Consider the following 14,610-nt stretch of genomic DNA (forward strand, 5'->3'; position numbering starts at 1 on the left):
CCAAGTCTTTTTAACTCAATGTTCCTTGCACTTTATGTGCAGACCAGCCTTGTTTCCTGATGCTCAGTCTCGAGTGGCATTTATCCTTTCCTACTTAAGTGGGGATGCCGCAGCTTGGTCAATGCCTTTGGTCACCAGAAACGACCCTGTGCTATTCAATTTAGAAGACTTCAAGAAAGAGTTCATGCGAATTTTTGACCGTCGGAAGGTGTCTCAAGCTACCGACAATGAACTTTTAGAGATCCGACAAGGAAACAGAGAGTTAGTTGCATACTTGGCCCAATTCAACAAGTTGGTGTTAGAAACGGAATGGCCAGAGAACAAACGAGCCGCAGTATTTTATCGGGGGCTAAAGGATGAGTTAAAGGATGCCTTAGCACAAGTTCCCAATCGTCCCACAGACATCTCTGCTTTGGTGGATCTAGTGTTGGAGATCGATTTTCGCCAGAGCGAGAGAAGAGGCGAGAAGAAACGAGATTATCGACCCAGTGTACCGCGTTTTGATAGAGCCAGATATGAACCTCACAAGGAGCTAGATACCAATCGCGGAACCGAGCCTATGCAAATAGGAACTATCCGTGGACCTCTTACAAAGGAGGAGAAGGAGAAGAGGCGGAATAATAAGTTGTGTCTCTATTGTGGAGGAAGTGGGCATTTTGTTCGAGATTGCCCCAAGAAGCCCAAGACGCAGTCGGCGGAAAACGCCACGCGCCACCAGTAGCTGGAGTTGGACTGGTGGTTGCAGAAACAAAGTCAGCTCCAATGAATCATGCTTTGGCAAATACGTTACAAGCAGACACTCCTCATTTGGTGATATCTGTCACTCTGAGCTATCGAGAACAAAAGAGAAATCAAATAGCTGTGATGATAGACTCGGGAGCGACAGGTAATTTCTGCGATTTACAATTCGCAAGGAGAATTGGATTACTAGCAATCCGAAAGGAGAAGAGTGAGCCCGTCAGAGCAGTGGACGGTACTAATCTGTCATCAGGCCCCATTGTGAGTCACACAGAGCCAGTGCATCTAGAAACCACAGAAGGTCATCATGAAATATTACAATTCAATCTAATAGACGCTCCGCAATTTCAATTGATCTTAGGGTTACCATGGCTCACGGAGCATAACCCCACCATAGATTGGGCCGCAAGAACAATGACCTTGAACTCGGATTACTGCAAGGAAAATTGCTTCAAAGACTGCAAAATTGAAATAAAAGAATCACCTGCTTATCATTTAAGTGTAAATGAAAATTCAGTTTGTTTGATAGACACGGTAACCTTGCCAAAGAAATATGGAGAATATCAGGATGTCTTTAATGAAGCTGAAGCAAAGAAATTACCTCCTCACAGGGAGTATGATTGTAAAATAGACTTGGAACCAGGAGTGAACTTACCCTGCAGTAGAATCTATGCTTTGACCGAACAAGAGGATAAACATTTAAAGAAGTATCTGGCGGAATACTTAGAGAATGGGTTCATCCGACCTTCGCAGTCTCCAGTATCCTCCCCTTTGTTTTTCATTCCAAAGAAAAATGGAGAATTACGCACGTGCATAGACTACAGGGCAATAAATCGAATAACAATCAAGAATCGTTACCCTTTACCTCTGATTTCCACTCTTCTGGACCAGGTGAAAGAAGCTAAAATCTATACCAAGCTTGATCTGCGAGGGGCTTATCACCTGGTTCGAATCAGAGAAGGCGATGAGTGGAAGACGGCGTTTAGAACGAAGCAAGGTCTATTCGAATACCAGGTGATGCCATATGGGCTATGCAACGCGCCAGCTGCATTTCAACATTTTATCAATGATGTATTGAAGGATTGCATAGACCAAATAGCAATTGTGTATATTGACGACATATTGATTTACTCGACAGAAGTAGAGACACATGAAGAACATGTCAAGAAGGTACTACAAAGACTTCGTGAGAATGGGTTATTTGTCAAATTGGACAAATGTGCATTTGATGTAACCACAGTCGAGTTCTTGGGATTTGTACTTGCTCCAGGAGGAATCACCATGGATGAACATAAGATAAAGGCTGTGACTGAGTGGAAATCCCCTACCTCAGTTAAAGAAATCCAAAGTTTCATAGGATTTGCCAACTTCTATAGAAGGTTTATTCAGTCTTTCTCAAAAAAGTTAATCCCAATCACACGTTTATTGAAGAAAGGAGTTCCTTTCCAGTGGGATGCGGAAGCAGAGGCAGCATTTGAGCAATTAAAGAAGGATTTCACCACAGCGCCTATTTTGTTGCATCCAGATCCTGCAGAACCATTCTTTGTTGAAACGGATGCGTCAAATCTGGCCTTGGGAGGAGTGTTATCGCAGAGACACAAAACTACAGGTCAGCTCCATCCAGTGGCCTTCCGCTCTCGAAAATTAACACCTCCAGAAATTAATTATACAATCACTGAAAAAGAATTACTGGCCATAAAGGATGCTTTCAAGGAATGGAGGCATTATTTGATGGGAGCTCGACATGTAGTAACAGTGTATACTGATCATCGAAATTTGAAGTTCCTAAAATCAGCCCGAACTTTAACTCCCAGACAGCTACGCTGGTCCTTGTATTTCTCTGAATATGATTTTGTAATCACCTTTCGACCTGGAGCCCAGAATGGAAAAGCGGATGCCCTATCTAGATTAGAGACGGAAGGAGTCACGGAAAAGGTTCTGGATCAGGCAATAATTCCAGCGGAAAAGGTGATCAATGCCGTCTTGCAAGAAACCGTAGAAAATCAAGAGAAAGAAGATCCTTTGAGTTGCGAAGAGATGAGGAGTTGGTTAAAAGAAGATTCCAAAAGAGAAATTCGAGAAGGACTACCCTATCACCATGGAGCATTATACTTGCCCACTCCAGAGATGCAGTTAAAGGCTTTAAAAGAATGTCATGATAGCATCTTATCAGGACACAAGGGAATTAACAAGACTAAAGAATTGGTACGCAGACGATTCTGGTGGCCAAACATGATCAAGGATATACATCAGTATGTGGCGACTTGTGAGACTTGTGCAAGAGGAAAATCAGAAAGGAAACGTCCACAAGGCCTGTTACAGCCCTTGCCCACCCCTCCGTTTCCCTGGCACACTGTGACCTTAGATCTCATAGTAGATTTACCCTCTAGTCATGGTTATGATTCCATTCTAGTGTGTGTGGACGCCTTTACAAAGATGGCGCATTTTGTGCCCTTGAAGGGGGTACCTTCTGCCCAGGAGTTAGCAGATGCTTTCAGTCAGCATGTAGTTCGTGCACATGGTATACCTAAGGTTTTGGTGTCAGATAGGGGCTCTCAGTTTCTGTCACATTTTTGGAAGGCATTCACCAAGCGTTTAAACATAGAGAATCGATACTCCACTAGCTTCCACCCAGAGTCAGATGGGCAAACAGAACGCACAAATCAGGAACTGGAGCAATATCTGAGATTGTGTCTTTTAGAACAGGAGGGAGATTGGCCTGATTATTTATGGGCAGCAGAATTTGCACATAATAACACTACAAATGCATCAACTGGATACACTCCATTCTTTCTGAATACAGGTAGACATCCACAACATTCCTTAAACTTCCAAGAAGTGGGTGTTCCAGCAGTATCCAATTGGGTAGAACAACTGACACAAGCCCATAGTAGAGCTATCAAGAATCTGACAGTAGCGAAGGCAAAATATAAACACTACGCAGACAAAAAGAGAAGAAAAGAACCAGAATTGTTGGTAGGAGACAAGGTTTGGTTAAGTACAAAAAATATTAGATTAAAAGGGGTTAGGAAGTTCCAACCACGATACATTGGACCTTATCCAATTGCAAAAAAGCTTAGCACCTTAAATTATCAGCTAAAATTACCTAAGAGGTTGCGGATACACCCAGTTTTTCATGTTTCTTTATTAAAGAAGGCAGAACCAGAAGTTAGATTGAGTAAGACCCCAAAGCCAATTCAGACTGAGAAAGGAAGCGAGTTTGAAGTTCAACAAATTTTAGATTCCAAACTACAGAATGGAAAGTTGTATTACTTATTAGATTGGAAGGGTTACGGTCCGGAGGAAAGATCCTGGGAGCCAGAGTCTGAAGTGAATGCTCCACGACTAGTAGCAGAATTCCACAGAAGATTTCCAAGCAAGGTCCGGAAGGAAGGAAGATCTTTGAGGGAGGGTACTGTCAGGTCCCCAACCAAGAGGTCACATGTCAAGAAAGGAATGATGGTGGCTGTGTTGTCAAGACTGTGCAAACAGCATTTGGTGCGAGGTCGAATGCAACATGGCGGCAGAGCGTTCCATAATCCGAAACGGGTTAGCGCTCTAGTTGATCGGGCAGAATTGCGTGATACCGGTGAGGCGCGCGGAGAGCTGCGCACTTCACCTGAACCGTGAGAGGAGTAGGAGGTACCTTCAACGCGTCGCGTTTAGTCAGGGAAAAGAAGATACGCGTCGCGAGAATTCTGAGGAGAATTAGAGATTGGAAGCAGCCAACAACCCCAAGTAAGACTGTTCCATATTTTCTACCACAGAAAACGTTCCGAACTTCGCAGCAGCGGAAGTTTAACTGAAGCACCGGTTCATGTGAATGAAATTACAGCGTTCAAAAGACAACACAAGTTCTGACGTAGCATAGTTTTTTGGGTTCGAGTTGAGTTAGCTCAAGTCAAAGAATATAACAGGTTTTCAGGTACACAGAGTAGTTCCGAGTGAGTTCCGATTCCTGTCAATAAGAAAACATAGGGAGTGGATACTCTTGAGGGCAGAATACAAATGACACAGAAAAGTAAGAACAAAACTACAGAGAAGCAACAGTAGTTAGAACAACCAATAAGAGGTGAAGAAGAATAAGAAAATAAACCAAGGCTTCCGTTCTCTGTCCAGTAAGTGAGTCTTGAGAAAAAGGGGCTAGAGAGAGATCAGGAAGGGAGAAGGAAATATAATAACACCAGATTTTTATCTTACAGCGAAAAAACATAAGAACAGAAGAACGAGTAGCATAGAAGAGAAGCAAAGGCACACAGCAATCAGGGTGGGTACAATAGAGAATAAGGAAAGACACAGGAAGGAAGAAAAGGGAAGTAGAAAGTGATTTACATGTAATTGTTTATTACAGCTCACGAACAACAGCAAGAGCCTGAGAAAAGATAGACTACATAAGAAGAAGCAGAAAAGAAGACCACCAGTGTGTGCATTCTCTTCTCTGTCCAATTCCCCTTTCCCCCTTGGGGCTCTTCTGGCTACGCATTTAGAAATTGTGGAGGCCGGGGAGTTCAGAGGAGGAATTGGGAGCTTGCGTCATCCTGCTCCTGTGTCAACCACCAGCGAGAGAAGAGCTGGTTCTGACAATGGCTCACTGCAGGGTAGACCGCTAGTTCTGGCCGCTGTATATGGCCCCAATGTGGATGACCCTGAATTCTTTCGCAATGTTTGGGCGCAAATTGTGTTGCTTGATTGTGACCTGATAGCGGTGGGGGGGGACTTCAACGTGGTGTTGGACGACGAATTGGACAGAAGGGGTGCTAGTAGACCTACACATGCGAGGGCGAGACAGGCGTTGTTGGATGTGCTGGAGGAGGGGAGACTGACTGATGTGTGGAGACTTCGGCACCCTGGGGAGAGAATGGGGACCTGTATCACGTGCCATCACGACGCTTGGTCCCGCCTAGACATTTGGCTGCTGTCTCCTGAGGTGGCTACATGGGTGGGGGAGGTAGATATCCAGGCTAGGTCGCTCTCGGACCACGCCCCCTGCATGCTTGAGCTACGGATACCTAACGTGGCCCCTAGGGCGTTTTCGTGGCGGCTGCCGCCCCACGCTCTTACAGACCAGGTGTTCACGGAAGAAATTAGAGATGACATTGTCAAGTACTTTGCGGACAACGAGGGTTCGGCCTCTTCTGAGGCCGTGGTGTGGGACGCCTTCAAGGCGGTAATACGGGGCCAATGTATAGCTCGACGGGCAGGGGTGCTACATTCCATACGTCAGACACTGGCTAAGCTAGAGCAGGAACTCAAGGAGCTGGACTCGGCCTTCTGCCGAGACCCGACGTTGGCTATTGCAGGTAGTCTTAAAGCAAAACTGTTGGAGTTCAACGAGGAGGCGCAGAGAGAGGTGAAGTTCTTAGGGAAACAGGCCGAAGCCCGCAGATACGGGGAGGGTGATAGACCGAGCAGGACACTAGCTAGGCTGATTGCTCCCCAGGCTCAGGCGCGCTATGTACACACTATCATGAACAGTGAGGGGACACAGGTCACGGGCCAGGAGGCGGTGCTGAAGGCCTTTGCCGATTTTTATGCTTCCCTATACACGACCAAACACTCTGCTGCCCCGACTTCCCTGGACGATTTTCTTGACTCTATCGCCCTTGTCTGGTTCAATGACAACCATAGAAAATACATGGACCTGCCTGTCTCGGCCCAGGACATAGCTCAGGTTATCAAAAGCATGCCGGCTAATAAAGCTCCCGGCCCAGATGGCCTCACCACAATGTTTTACAAGACATACGCGGAAGAACTGGCCCCGAAATTGCACTCTGTATTCGTGGAGGCGCTGGAGCTGAATGCTCTCCCAGACTCCATGCGCGAGGCACTCATTGTCACTCTATTAAAACCCGACAAAGACGAACTGTACCTGGACTCCTATCGTCCCCTTTCTCTCATAAATGTTGACGCTAAAATCTTTGCCAAGGTCATTGCGGACAAACTACAGCCGCTGCTGCCGATCATCGCTCTCCCGGACCAGTCAGGATTTATCCCTGGCCGTGCCACCTCGCACAACCTCAGAACACTATTCTCCATCCTACATTATCTCCACCCCTCCGTCCAGGCCGCGGTCGTGTTTTTAGACGCGACCAAGGCCTTCGATTCGCTAGAGTGGCCGTACCTGTTTCGTGTCTTGGGCAGGATGGGCTTTAGTCGTAACTTTATTACTCTCATCCAATTGCTATATGACAGACCTCGCGCTCGGGTGCGAGTGAATGGCCTGGTGTCCGAGCCCTTTCCCATCTCCAGGGGGACTAGACAGGGATGCCCACTGTCGCCCCTCCTCTTCGCTATTGCGATGGAGCCACTGGCGGCCAGAATACGCCAACACCACACGGCGAGAGGGATAGGCTTCAGCTCTCGCAGTCTGCTGATCTCACTTTATGCAGATGACGTTACTCTGTATGTCTCCAGCCCCGCGGAGAATTTGAACCCATTGCTTCGAGAATTTGTACGTTTCGAGGGTCTGGCGGGCGTGTCTATAAACTGGTCCAGGTCAGTTGCGTTCCCTCTCACTGACGGGACAGCCCAACCTCCTTCGGACTACCCCCTACGTTGGGAGACTGACGCGGTCAAATATTTGGGTATTTGGATTAGTCGCGACACACAGGAACTATGGTCTCTTAACTTCGGCAGAGCGGTCGACTGGCTGGAGCGGAGGGTGGAGGTCTGGAATAAACTTCCCCTGTCCCTGGTCGCGAGGGTGGCACTGGCAAAGATGGTAGTTCTCCCGAAATTCCTATATCTGTTCGTTAATCTTCCGCTGCCCATGACTGCGTGCTTCCATGCACGAGTCCGCTCCCTGCTTGTGTCTCTGGTGTGGGCTGGGCGGCAGGCGCGGACCTCTTGGGCTTTGCTCACACTCCCGCTGCGACAGGGGGGCCTTGGAGCGCCTGACCTTAAGCTTTACTCGCTGTGCGCTCAGGCTCAATTTTTGCACTTCTGGGTGTTCCCCACCCCCTACCAGCCGCATGTGGCGGTGGAATTGGCCGCGGTTGCCCCGCTGCCACTTCGGGTGGCGTTGTATGGCAGGGTTTCCCGCCCCTCGAAGGAGGTGGACACCGTTGAGATGATCCGCTGGTCATGGAAGGAGCTACGCCGGAGGGCGGGCCTTCCCTTGCTCTATGCGCCGGCCATTCCGCTGCGTAGCAATCCGATGCTGCCTTGCCTTAGCGCTAGGGGAGATGCCATCACGCTCCAGGGGAGACGGGTGGCCACTTTCGCTGACATCTACCCTGATGGGACGTTTGGTGAGCTGGGTGTCCGTGAGGACGGACGGCCTACCTCGTTCTCGGACGCGCTTCTGTATCACTCTCTCCGGGAGTCCTGCAAGAAGATGTGGCCTCAATTCCCCGAGGAACCCCCACAACTGGATGCCCTCCAAAACTTGCTGTCACGACCCTCCCCCGCGAAACTAGTATCTAGACTATACAACTGCATGCAGGAGCAGGCCCCGCTCACCGTGCCTGGGGCCAAACAGGCTTGGGCCACAGATCTGGACGATACCCTGTCAGATGCTATGTGGGAATACTGCTGTACGCAACTCACAGCGCTGTCACCGAACTATAGACTTCGACTGGTCCATTTTAAATTCTTGCACCGGTACTATCGCACACCAGTGCTGCTACACCGAATGGGGATCCGCACTGACGCTTCCTGTTGGAAGTGTGGTGGAGCTGACGCGTCCTTCATCCACGTGGCGTGGAGCTGCCCTAAGCTAGTTGAGTACTGGTCAAGCATCTTTGAGGCCATCAACCGCATTTTGCACAGGACGGATGAACCCACTCCGCTTTTGGGGCTCCTGGGATACGTTAAAGACACCGAACCCGCTGACAGGAAACTGCACGCGATGCTGCTACTTTACGCTAAACGCCAGGTGGCGCTACACTGGGGCCGTGGAGCCTTGCCTACGTTCGCCGCAAGGGTTCGCGACGTTACATATGGTCAGACACAGCTCACGACCTACTGGGAGACGATGCCCACCGCATCCAGGCCCAACGACATCTGGGAACCCTTCCTGCAGTGGACAAGAGAGCGGGCGGGTTCGGCTGCCTCTGTGGACTCCCCCGGGACGGGTGTTTCGGATGACATGGGGTGAACCTTTGAGCACTGTACGCATTGTGATGGAAGGATGGATGCTTGTTTGGTGGGTGTGCCTGAGGGCTGTGGAGTGTGTTGCTCCTGCCGGATCCCGTGCCTGCTGCATGCCTGTAGGATTTGACGTGTTGCCCCCCTCCCCGTCCGGGCGTCTTGCTGCTTTGTCCTGCCGCGTCCCCCGCCCCCCGCCCCCGCCCTATAGCTGCTGCTTTGCGAACCTCCTGCAGCCACCAATGCTGCTTGTAGTCGTCCCTCTATGACGGACGGGTCCTGGTATGTTAGCCCCTGCGTAAGCGAGCTGAGATGTCTGTTGGTTTTCTGCAATAGCTCCGCACCGAAAGTTTGCTGTTTCCCTCCGATTGTTGCGGGGGGGTTTGGAGAAAAGGTGGTAGTGGACGATTTACTTATAAGTTACCCTCTCCATGAGCTGCGGTCCTAGTACTCGCCGGAGTGTCAGGACGGGACCGTGTGCCTAGGATTCGATTCCAGTTCACAAAACCCAGAAAATGTAAGACCCTCCACTCTTCACTGGTCGCGCCGTTGTACTCCTCACCAGGGCCGAGGGTGTGTCTCTCCCTGTATGTTAGGATGCTGATATTGTTTATGACTCCTGATATGGTACACCTCCATTGGAAACATTTGTCGATATCGCGGCCTGCCTCCGGGTTGTTGGCGTGACGCAGTGTAACCATTCCTTTGCACAATAAAGGTCTTAAAAAAAAAAATAAAAAAAAAAAAGTATTATTTTATTATAGGCATAGTAGCCTCTTAATATGATCGTGGTGGGAGCATAATGGGACCAGCTAAGCCTGTATTGTAGGTAAGAAAAATGACTATATGGAATAATATAACAAATATTGTAATTGTTAGAGAGCCACAAACCACTTCATGATAGCAGTTGTAATATTTCTTTGGCAGGCAGAGCAGTCGAGAAGGACGTTGAAGTCAAATTAGGTTTGAAACTTCAAAATCGGATGACAGTATTTCTAACGTGACAAAACAACCAGTTGTTAAGAATTAATGGTAGGTACATCATACTGTTAGTCTTAATAAATTGATCAAGCACTGTAAATATAAACTTTAGATAATTACTATTTGAGGACATTTAGAGGCATTCTAGTTCGACTTGGTTATGTAATTTTAGAGGGTCTGTCACAAACTTTTGAAGTCATCTATACAATATGGGACTAAATTAGAGCGTATAGCCAAGGATTGTGCTAAAAAAGATAGGACATTATATATAGATTAGAACAGGCCCCAAGAGCAATAGGGGCAAGAAATTGGTATGGAATATGTAAGTGGTAGCAGGAATACAATTTGACTTGCCTTTTTGCATTCTTTATAAAAAATGTCATTACCAACCCAATATAATATGTGTAGGTTGCTAAATAATTTGATATGGATTGTAAACATTTTAAGTATTATATGTAATGCCCAGTGCTTTTGGGAAGCATCTTCTGTCTTGTTGGATAAATGTGTTTTTATAATATGTGTTAATTGAGTTGTAACAATTGTATTATATACACATTTTTAAAAATATTTTTTACAACCCTGATGAAGTTCTTTGTAGAAGAACGAAACGCGTTGGCTGCCTACGAATTGTGAAAATTGAAAAGAAGAATAAAGAGAAATTTGTTTGGAAAAATACACAATACTGGATGGACATTCATATAATTATTGTTTTTGTAGACTTGATAGAGTGGTGCAACCTACAGTGGGTTTAAGTTCATTTTTGATCTTGTGGATCACCCCCTAGAAACAGCGGGGGTAGTGGAGTTGCAAACTATATTAGCTAAACAGCTTGTCTATTTAATTTGAAATTTAGGAGGGTAGGTAGGAAAAGTTCTGAGGGAGGTGCGACTCAAACCCTTTTGGGTTTGTTGAGTTGAGCTGTTTCCTTTTTGGTCTTACATTTTATTTAAAACTATGGTAAAGGGGCTTCAAAGTCTGTTGATGTTCAAACCCATTTAAGTAAATTTGTGCACTAATCTCCTAGAGGACAACACAGGATATAACAAGGCAACATTCAGCTGGAAAAAGTGTAGATCCAACCTGATTAGGCAGAATATAACAAAGGCTAGGAGCACTGATCACTCAAGCAAAATTAGTATGTGGAATCCCCAGCTCAAAGTATATTGGCTCCACTTTGAGCCTTTAGAAAGAACCACAGTAACAACAAACCTCTTAGTTTGTAAATCAGACAACTGATTTTACAACAACTCACGAGATCATCTTAGATATATACGGAAGGCACTAGGGACATGTTAGAAGCATGACATGAAAGACTGCATGAATTGTGCGAGGGGAAGAGGAGGGCTACCCCACAACTGTAATGTTCTTCATTGAGTAGTCACTGACTGATAGTTTAAGGACAATGAAGAAACAACTGAGGGTGAAGTAATCCCTACTCACTGGTTCTAGTGACTGGAAATACATCTGAAGTGACCATGTCTCAGCAAAGACACAAGGTCAGAAGGAATAATTTTAACAATAAAACATGTTGCCTAAAAGGGCAAGCTTGTATGCGAGCGTGCCTTGGTGGCCAAAACAGTGTTCTTCACTAATACATAGAAAATAAAACACATTCTACAGTATAATAACAGGGTATCATTCTTACTAAAAGACCTCCCAATTATCTGTTAACTATAAGGAAATGTCATGGAATCCTAGTCCTCTTAGCAACCCTCTTGAAAAACCCATTCTATTGTACTCAAAGAGACATGAAGCTCTTGCTAGAGCCGTATAATCAAACTGAAGTGATTGTATAAACTGAATGCTATTGACATGGCCAAAGAACATTTAATTCTAATACTAGGCTTGTCAGAGTAACAGCCTTATACATAGAGAACTGTAAACCAGAAAGCTGTACGCTACCAAAATGCTGCATTTTGATTCTCTTCTAGTGGTCGATATCCACCGAAAAGATTAATATCTAGTACTTGAGACAAGCCTCATTACTGTATCAACCACCATCACTAAATCGTCTTCTCCTAGCAGCTGCCTGCAAACACCAAGGAGTTCAAATAGAGGACCAGAGTACTAACCTAGCTCACAGAATGCCCCATGTGCTGGAAAACGTGCTGCTGCAGCAGACAGCTTTACACTCATTGATTTTCATGTGCAGAAAGCTGAATATGTGTATGAACAAGGTTTTCATCTCTGCTGCTACAAAGTCCAAAAATACATGAGTCTCCAACAACATTCCTTTCCATGTGTTTGTATTACATATTTAAAGAATTCAAGTTCTTTAAAAAAATGTGTTGTGCATATCTGCTTTGACTGTGTTTTAAGAAAGATGCCCCAGTGTTTTGTCTGCTGTGCAGTGTTGGTTACTTTAAAATATGTTATAATTAACTAACTACCTTTGGGTGTAGTTGCTCATAAGAAAAGAAAAAAACTTTCTTATACTCAATAAATGCATATTTTTAAATGGATGTATCATGTCCTTATGCTTAACTTACTATACAATGACACAGAAGACAATGCACATACATACAGGGAGATTCGGCTTCTTACAAAAGGAAGTTCAGAAATGAAATATTTGAACAGAAGTGCATTTGAAGAAATTGGAAACACCTACTCTACAGGAAAGGCTATAAATTCAAGGTTTAAAAACCAGCTACAATCAGGAGTGCCTCACTCTTGCTTTGAATCAGAGAGTTAGGGTTCTAGTTGTTCACTAAAACACTGTTGGAGGCTGCAGTAAAACCCTGGGAAATCAGGTGACAGACACCTGCTGCTGTTGGAGGCAGTTTTATGCAAGACTTATTTCATGGATGACGAAGATGTATGACAATTTATAGAAATGTTGTCCTCATTTTACCTTCTGAGGCACTAACCATAATTTCCATGGGAAAATAACGAGGACAAACCATTGCTCTCAAAGATGGGTAGTCACATGCCAGAAAAAGGAGAGAATGTTTCACAGGGCAAAATCCCCTTAGAACTCACTACAATTTCTAAAAGCAGTAGAACACCAGTTATAAATTCTTCATATATTCATTATCGTTAGTGATAGTTTGTGTGCCTTTCTATATACTCCTTATTGTATTCCTCAAAAACAGGCATTTAACTGCAATGCATTTCAATAGTAAAAACAAATACAGATTCCTATCCCCCAAAATTTTTAAAATACACTTCTATGCTTCCACAAAAATAACCATGCAAAATCCAACATACAACAAACAATTTTGTGAATTGCACCCCAAATTTTAAGGGTCTACATTACAACAGCAATATTATCCAAGGGGGAGGATACTTACAGTTAGTTATTGACTGGGGTGGAGAAAGCCCCTCCCCAAACACTTCTAGTCAATAACAATCTTGGAGTAACTGCTACGTTCAACAGTCTTGCTTAAGTATTGGGTAAAACATTAATATAGGCTAACAGAGAAAGACTTACTTGTACAACATAGCCAGAGATGCATTTGAAGTTGGGGGGTTGAGGGGCTCCATCGATCAGTACATCTCCTGACAGCCCATGCGGATCTTTCCTCGCAGCTAAGACATCCAGCAATCTTGGATCAGAAGGCAAAATTATTAGCATTCACAATTAGTATCATACTTACAATGAAAAGAACACAGATTCAGTTATTTGCAAACTTTCTAGTGTGTAAAACTTCATGTCTGAGCTTGGGAGTTACCCAAAGACTCAGACACCCCCATATGTTTGTATGACAGAACATTTGCAAAGTTCCAATAAACAGATTTTAAAAATGTGTACTTTATGAAAAACATGAATAAACAACCGGTGTGGACAGTGAAGTGTTCAAAGTTTTACTAATCACGTGGTCTGAGTGAGTGGGGGTGTGTGTGTGTGTGCGATTTGCATATGACTTTTGACCACAAGGACAGATTTGCCCAAAATCTGGCAAATCACCTTAGTCAGCTACGCTCTGGAATATAGATCCAAACATGGGAAAAAGTTTAAAGGGGATGGAGAAAAGTGTTTTCCGATTATAGCTCCCTTATGAAATTTAACTCACACTTACAGCCTAAGAGATCTGATTGAGAAGGAAGTATTTTCTCCCGTCATCCCTTACGGAACCACAATTCCATAGTGGGAAGGCCATGTGCAGCAGGAGTTGATTGCCCATGGTGAATAGGACACAGTGCCTTGCCTGCGATTAAGATTTGAGCTGAGCAAAGTTTTCTATTTTTGATGGTCTTGCTCATGAACATTAGGCAAGTCATGGACCGGCAGCTGGCAAGTTCATAAGGATTTGGTGTGGGGTTCTACATAAGTTGGACATCTTGCATGTCCTGCGAGCCTCTGGGAAGATGTCTTGAGTGATGGTGCACTGATGATGGTGGGTAGGGAGTCAGAGACTTTCTTCAGAGACAACTTTGATGTTTTGGTATATTTGTATGCAATAGGACCTTGTGCTGGTTTTCTGGTGATACGCGGGGCTTGCCACATGTTTAGAGATAAAACAAAATCCAGAGCAACTCATTTTTCATTATTAACCAGGTAAGACACTTGAAAAAGCAAAAAGGGCATGCATTTGCCTTGTGAATAAAGAATATTAAAGTGATCCAAGAGAGAATATAATGGATATGTAACATATTTAATTAAACAAAAACTATTTACTCACACCGCTACGCTAAAGCTAGTACTGTCATAAAAATAGGAGGAATTAGCTTTCTTTAAGTTTAAACAACAGTTAATTAATTTTTATATCACCTTTGACTCCGTAGATTAGATCTTTTAAGGATTTTCTAGAACAGAATCTTTATACCAGGTAATAAACAAAGTGTGTGTGCCACCATAGGATG

General features: G+C 44.9%; 1 protein-coding gene across 2 annotated transcripts in view; it reads right to left on the reverse strand.

The window, feature by feature from the left end:
• LOC146862017 (broad substrate specificity ATP-binding cassette transporter ABCG2-like) overlaps nucleotides 1-14,610 on the reverse strand; it is a 319,514-nt gene that overhangs the window by 186,448 nt on the left and 118,456 nt on the right. For both annotated transcript variants that reach the window (XM_085641178.1, XM_085641179.1), the window contains exon 4: nucleotides 13,238-13,352. In XM_085641178.1, the coding sequence (XP_085497304.1) occupies nucleotides 13,238-13,352 (115 nt within the window). The remainder of the gene's footprint in view (nucleotides 1-13,237; nucleotides 13,353-14,610) is intronic.

This window comes from Triturus cristatus, chromosome 2_2 (genome assembly GCF_964204655.1).
Source record: "Triturus cristatus chromosome 2_2, aTriCri1.1, whole genome shotgun sequence".
Taxonomy (NCBI): domain Eukaryota; kingdom Metazoa; phylum Chordata; class Amphibia; order Caudata; family Salamandridae; genus Triturus; species Triturus cristatus.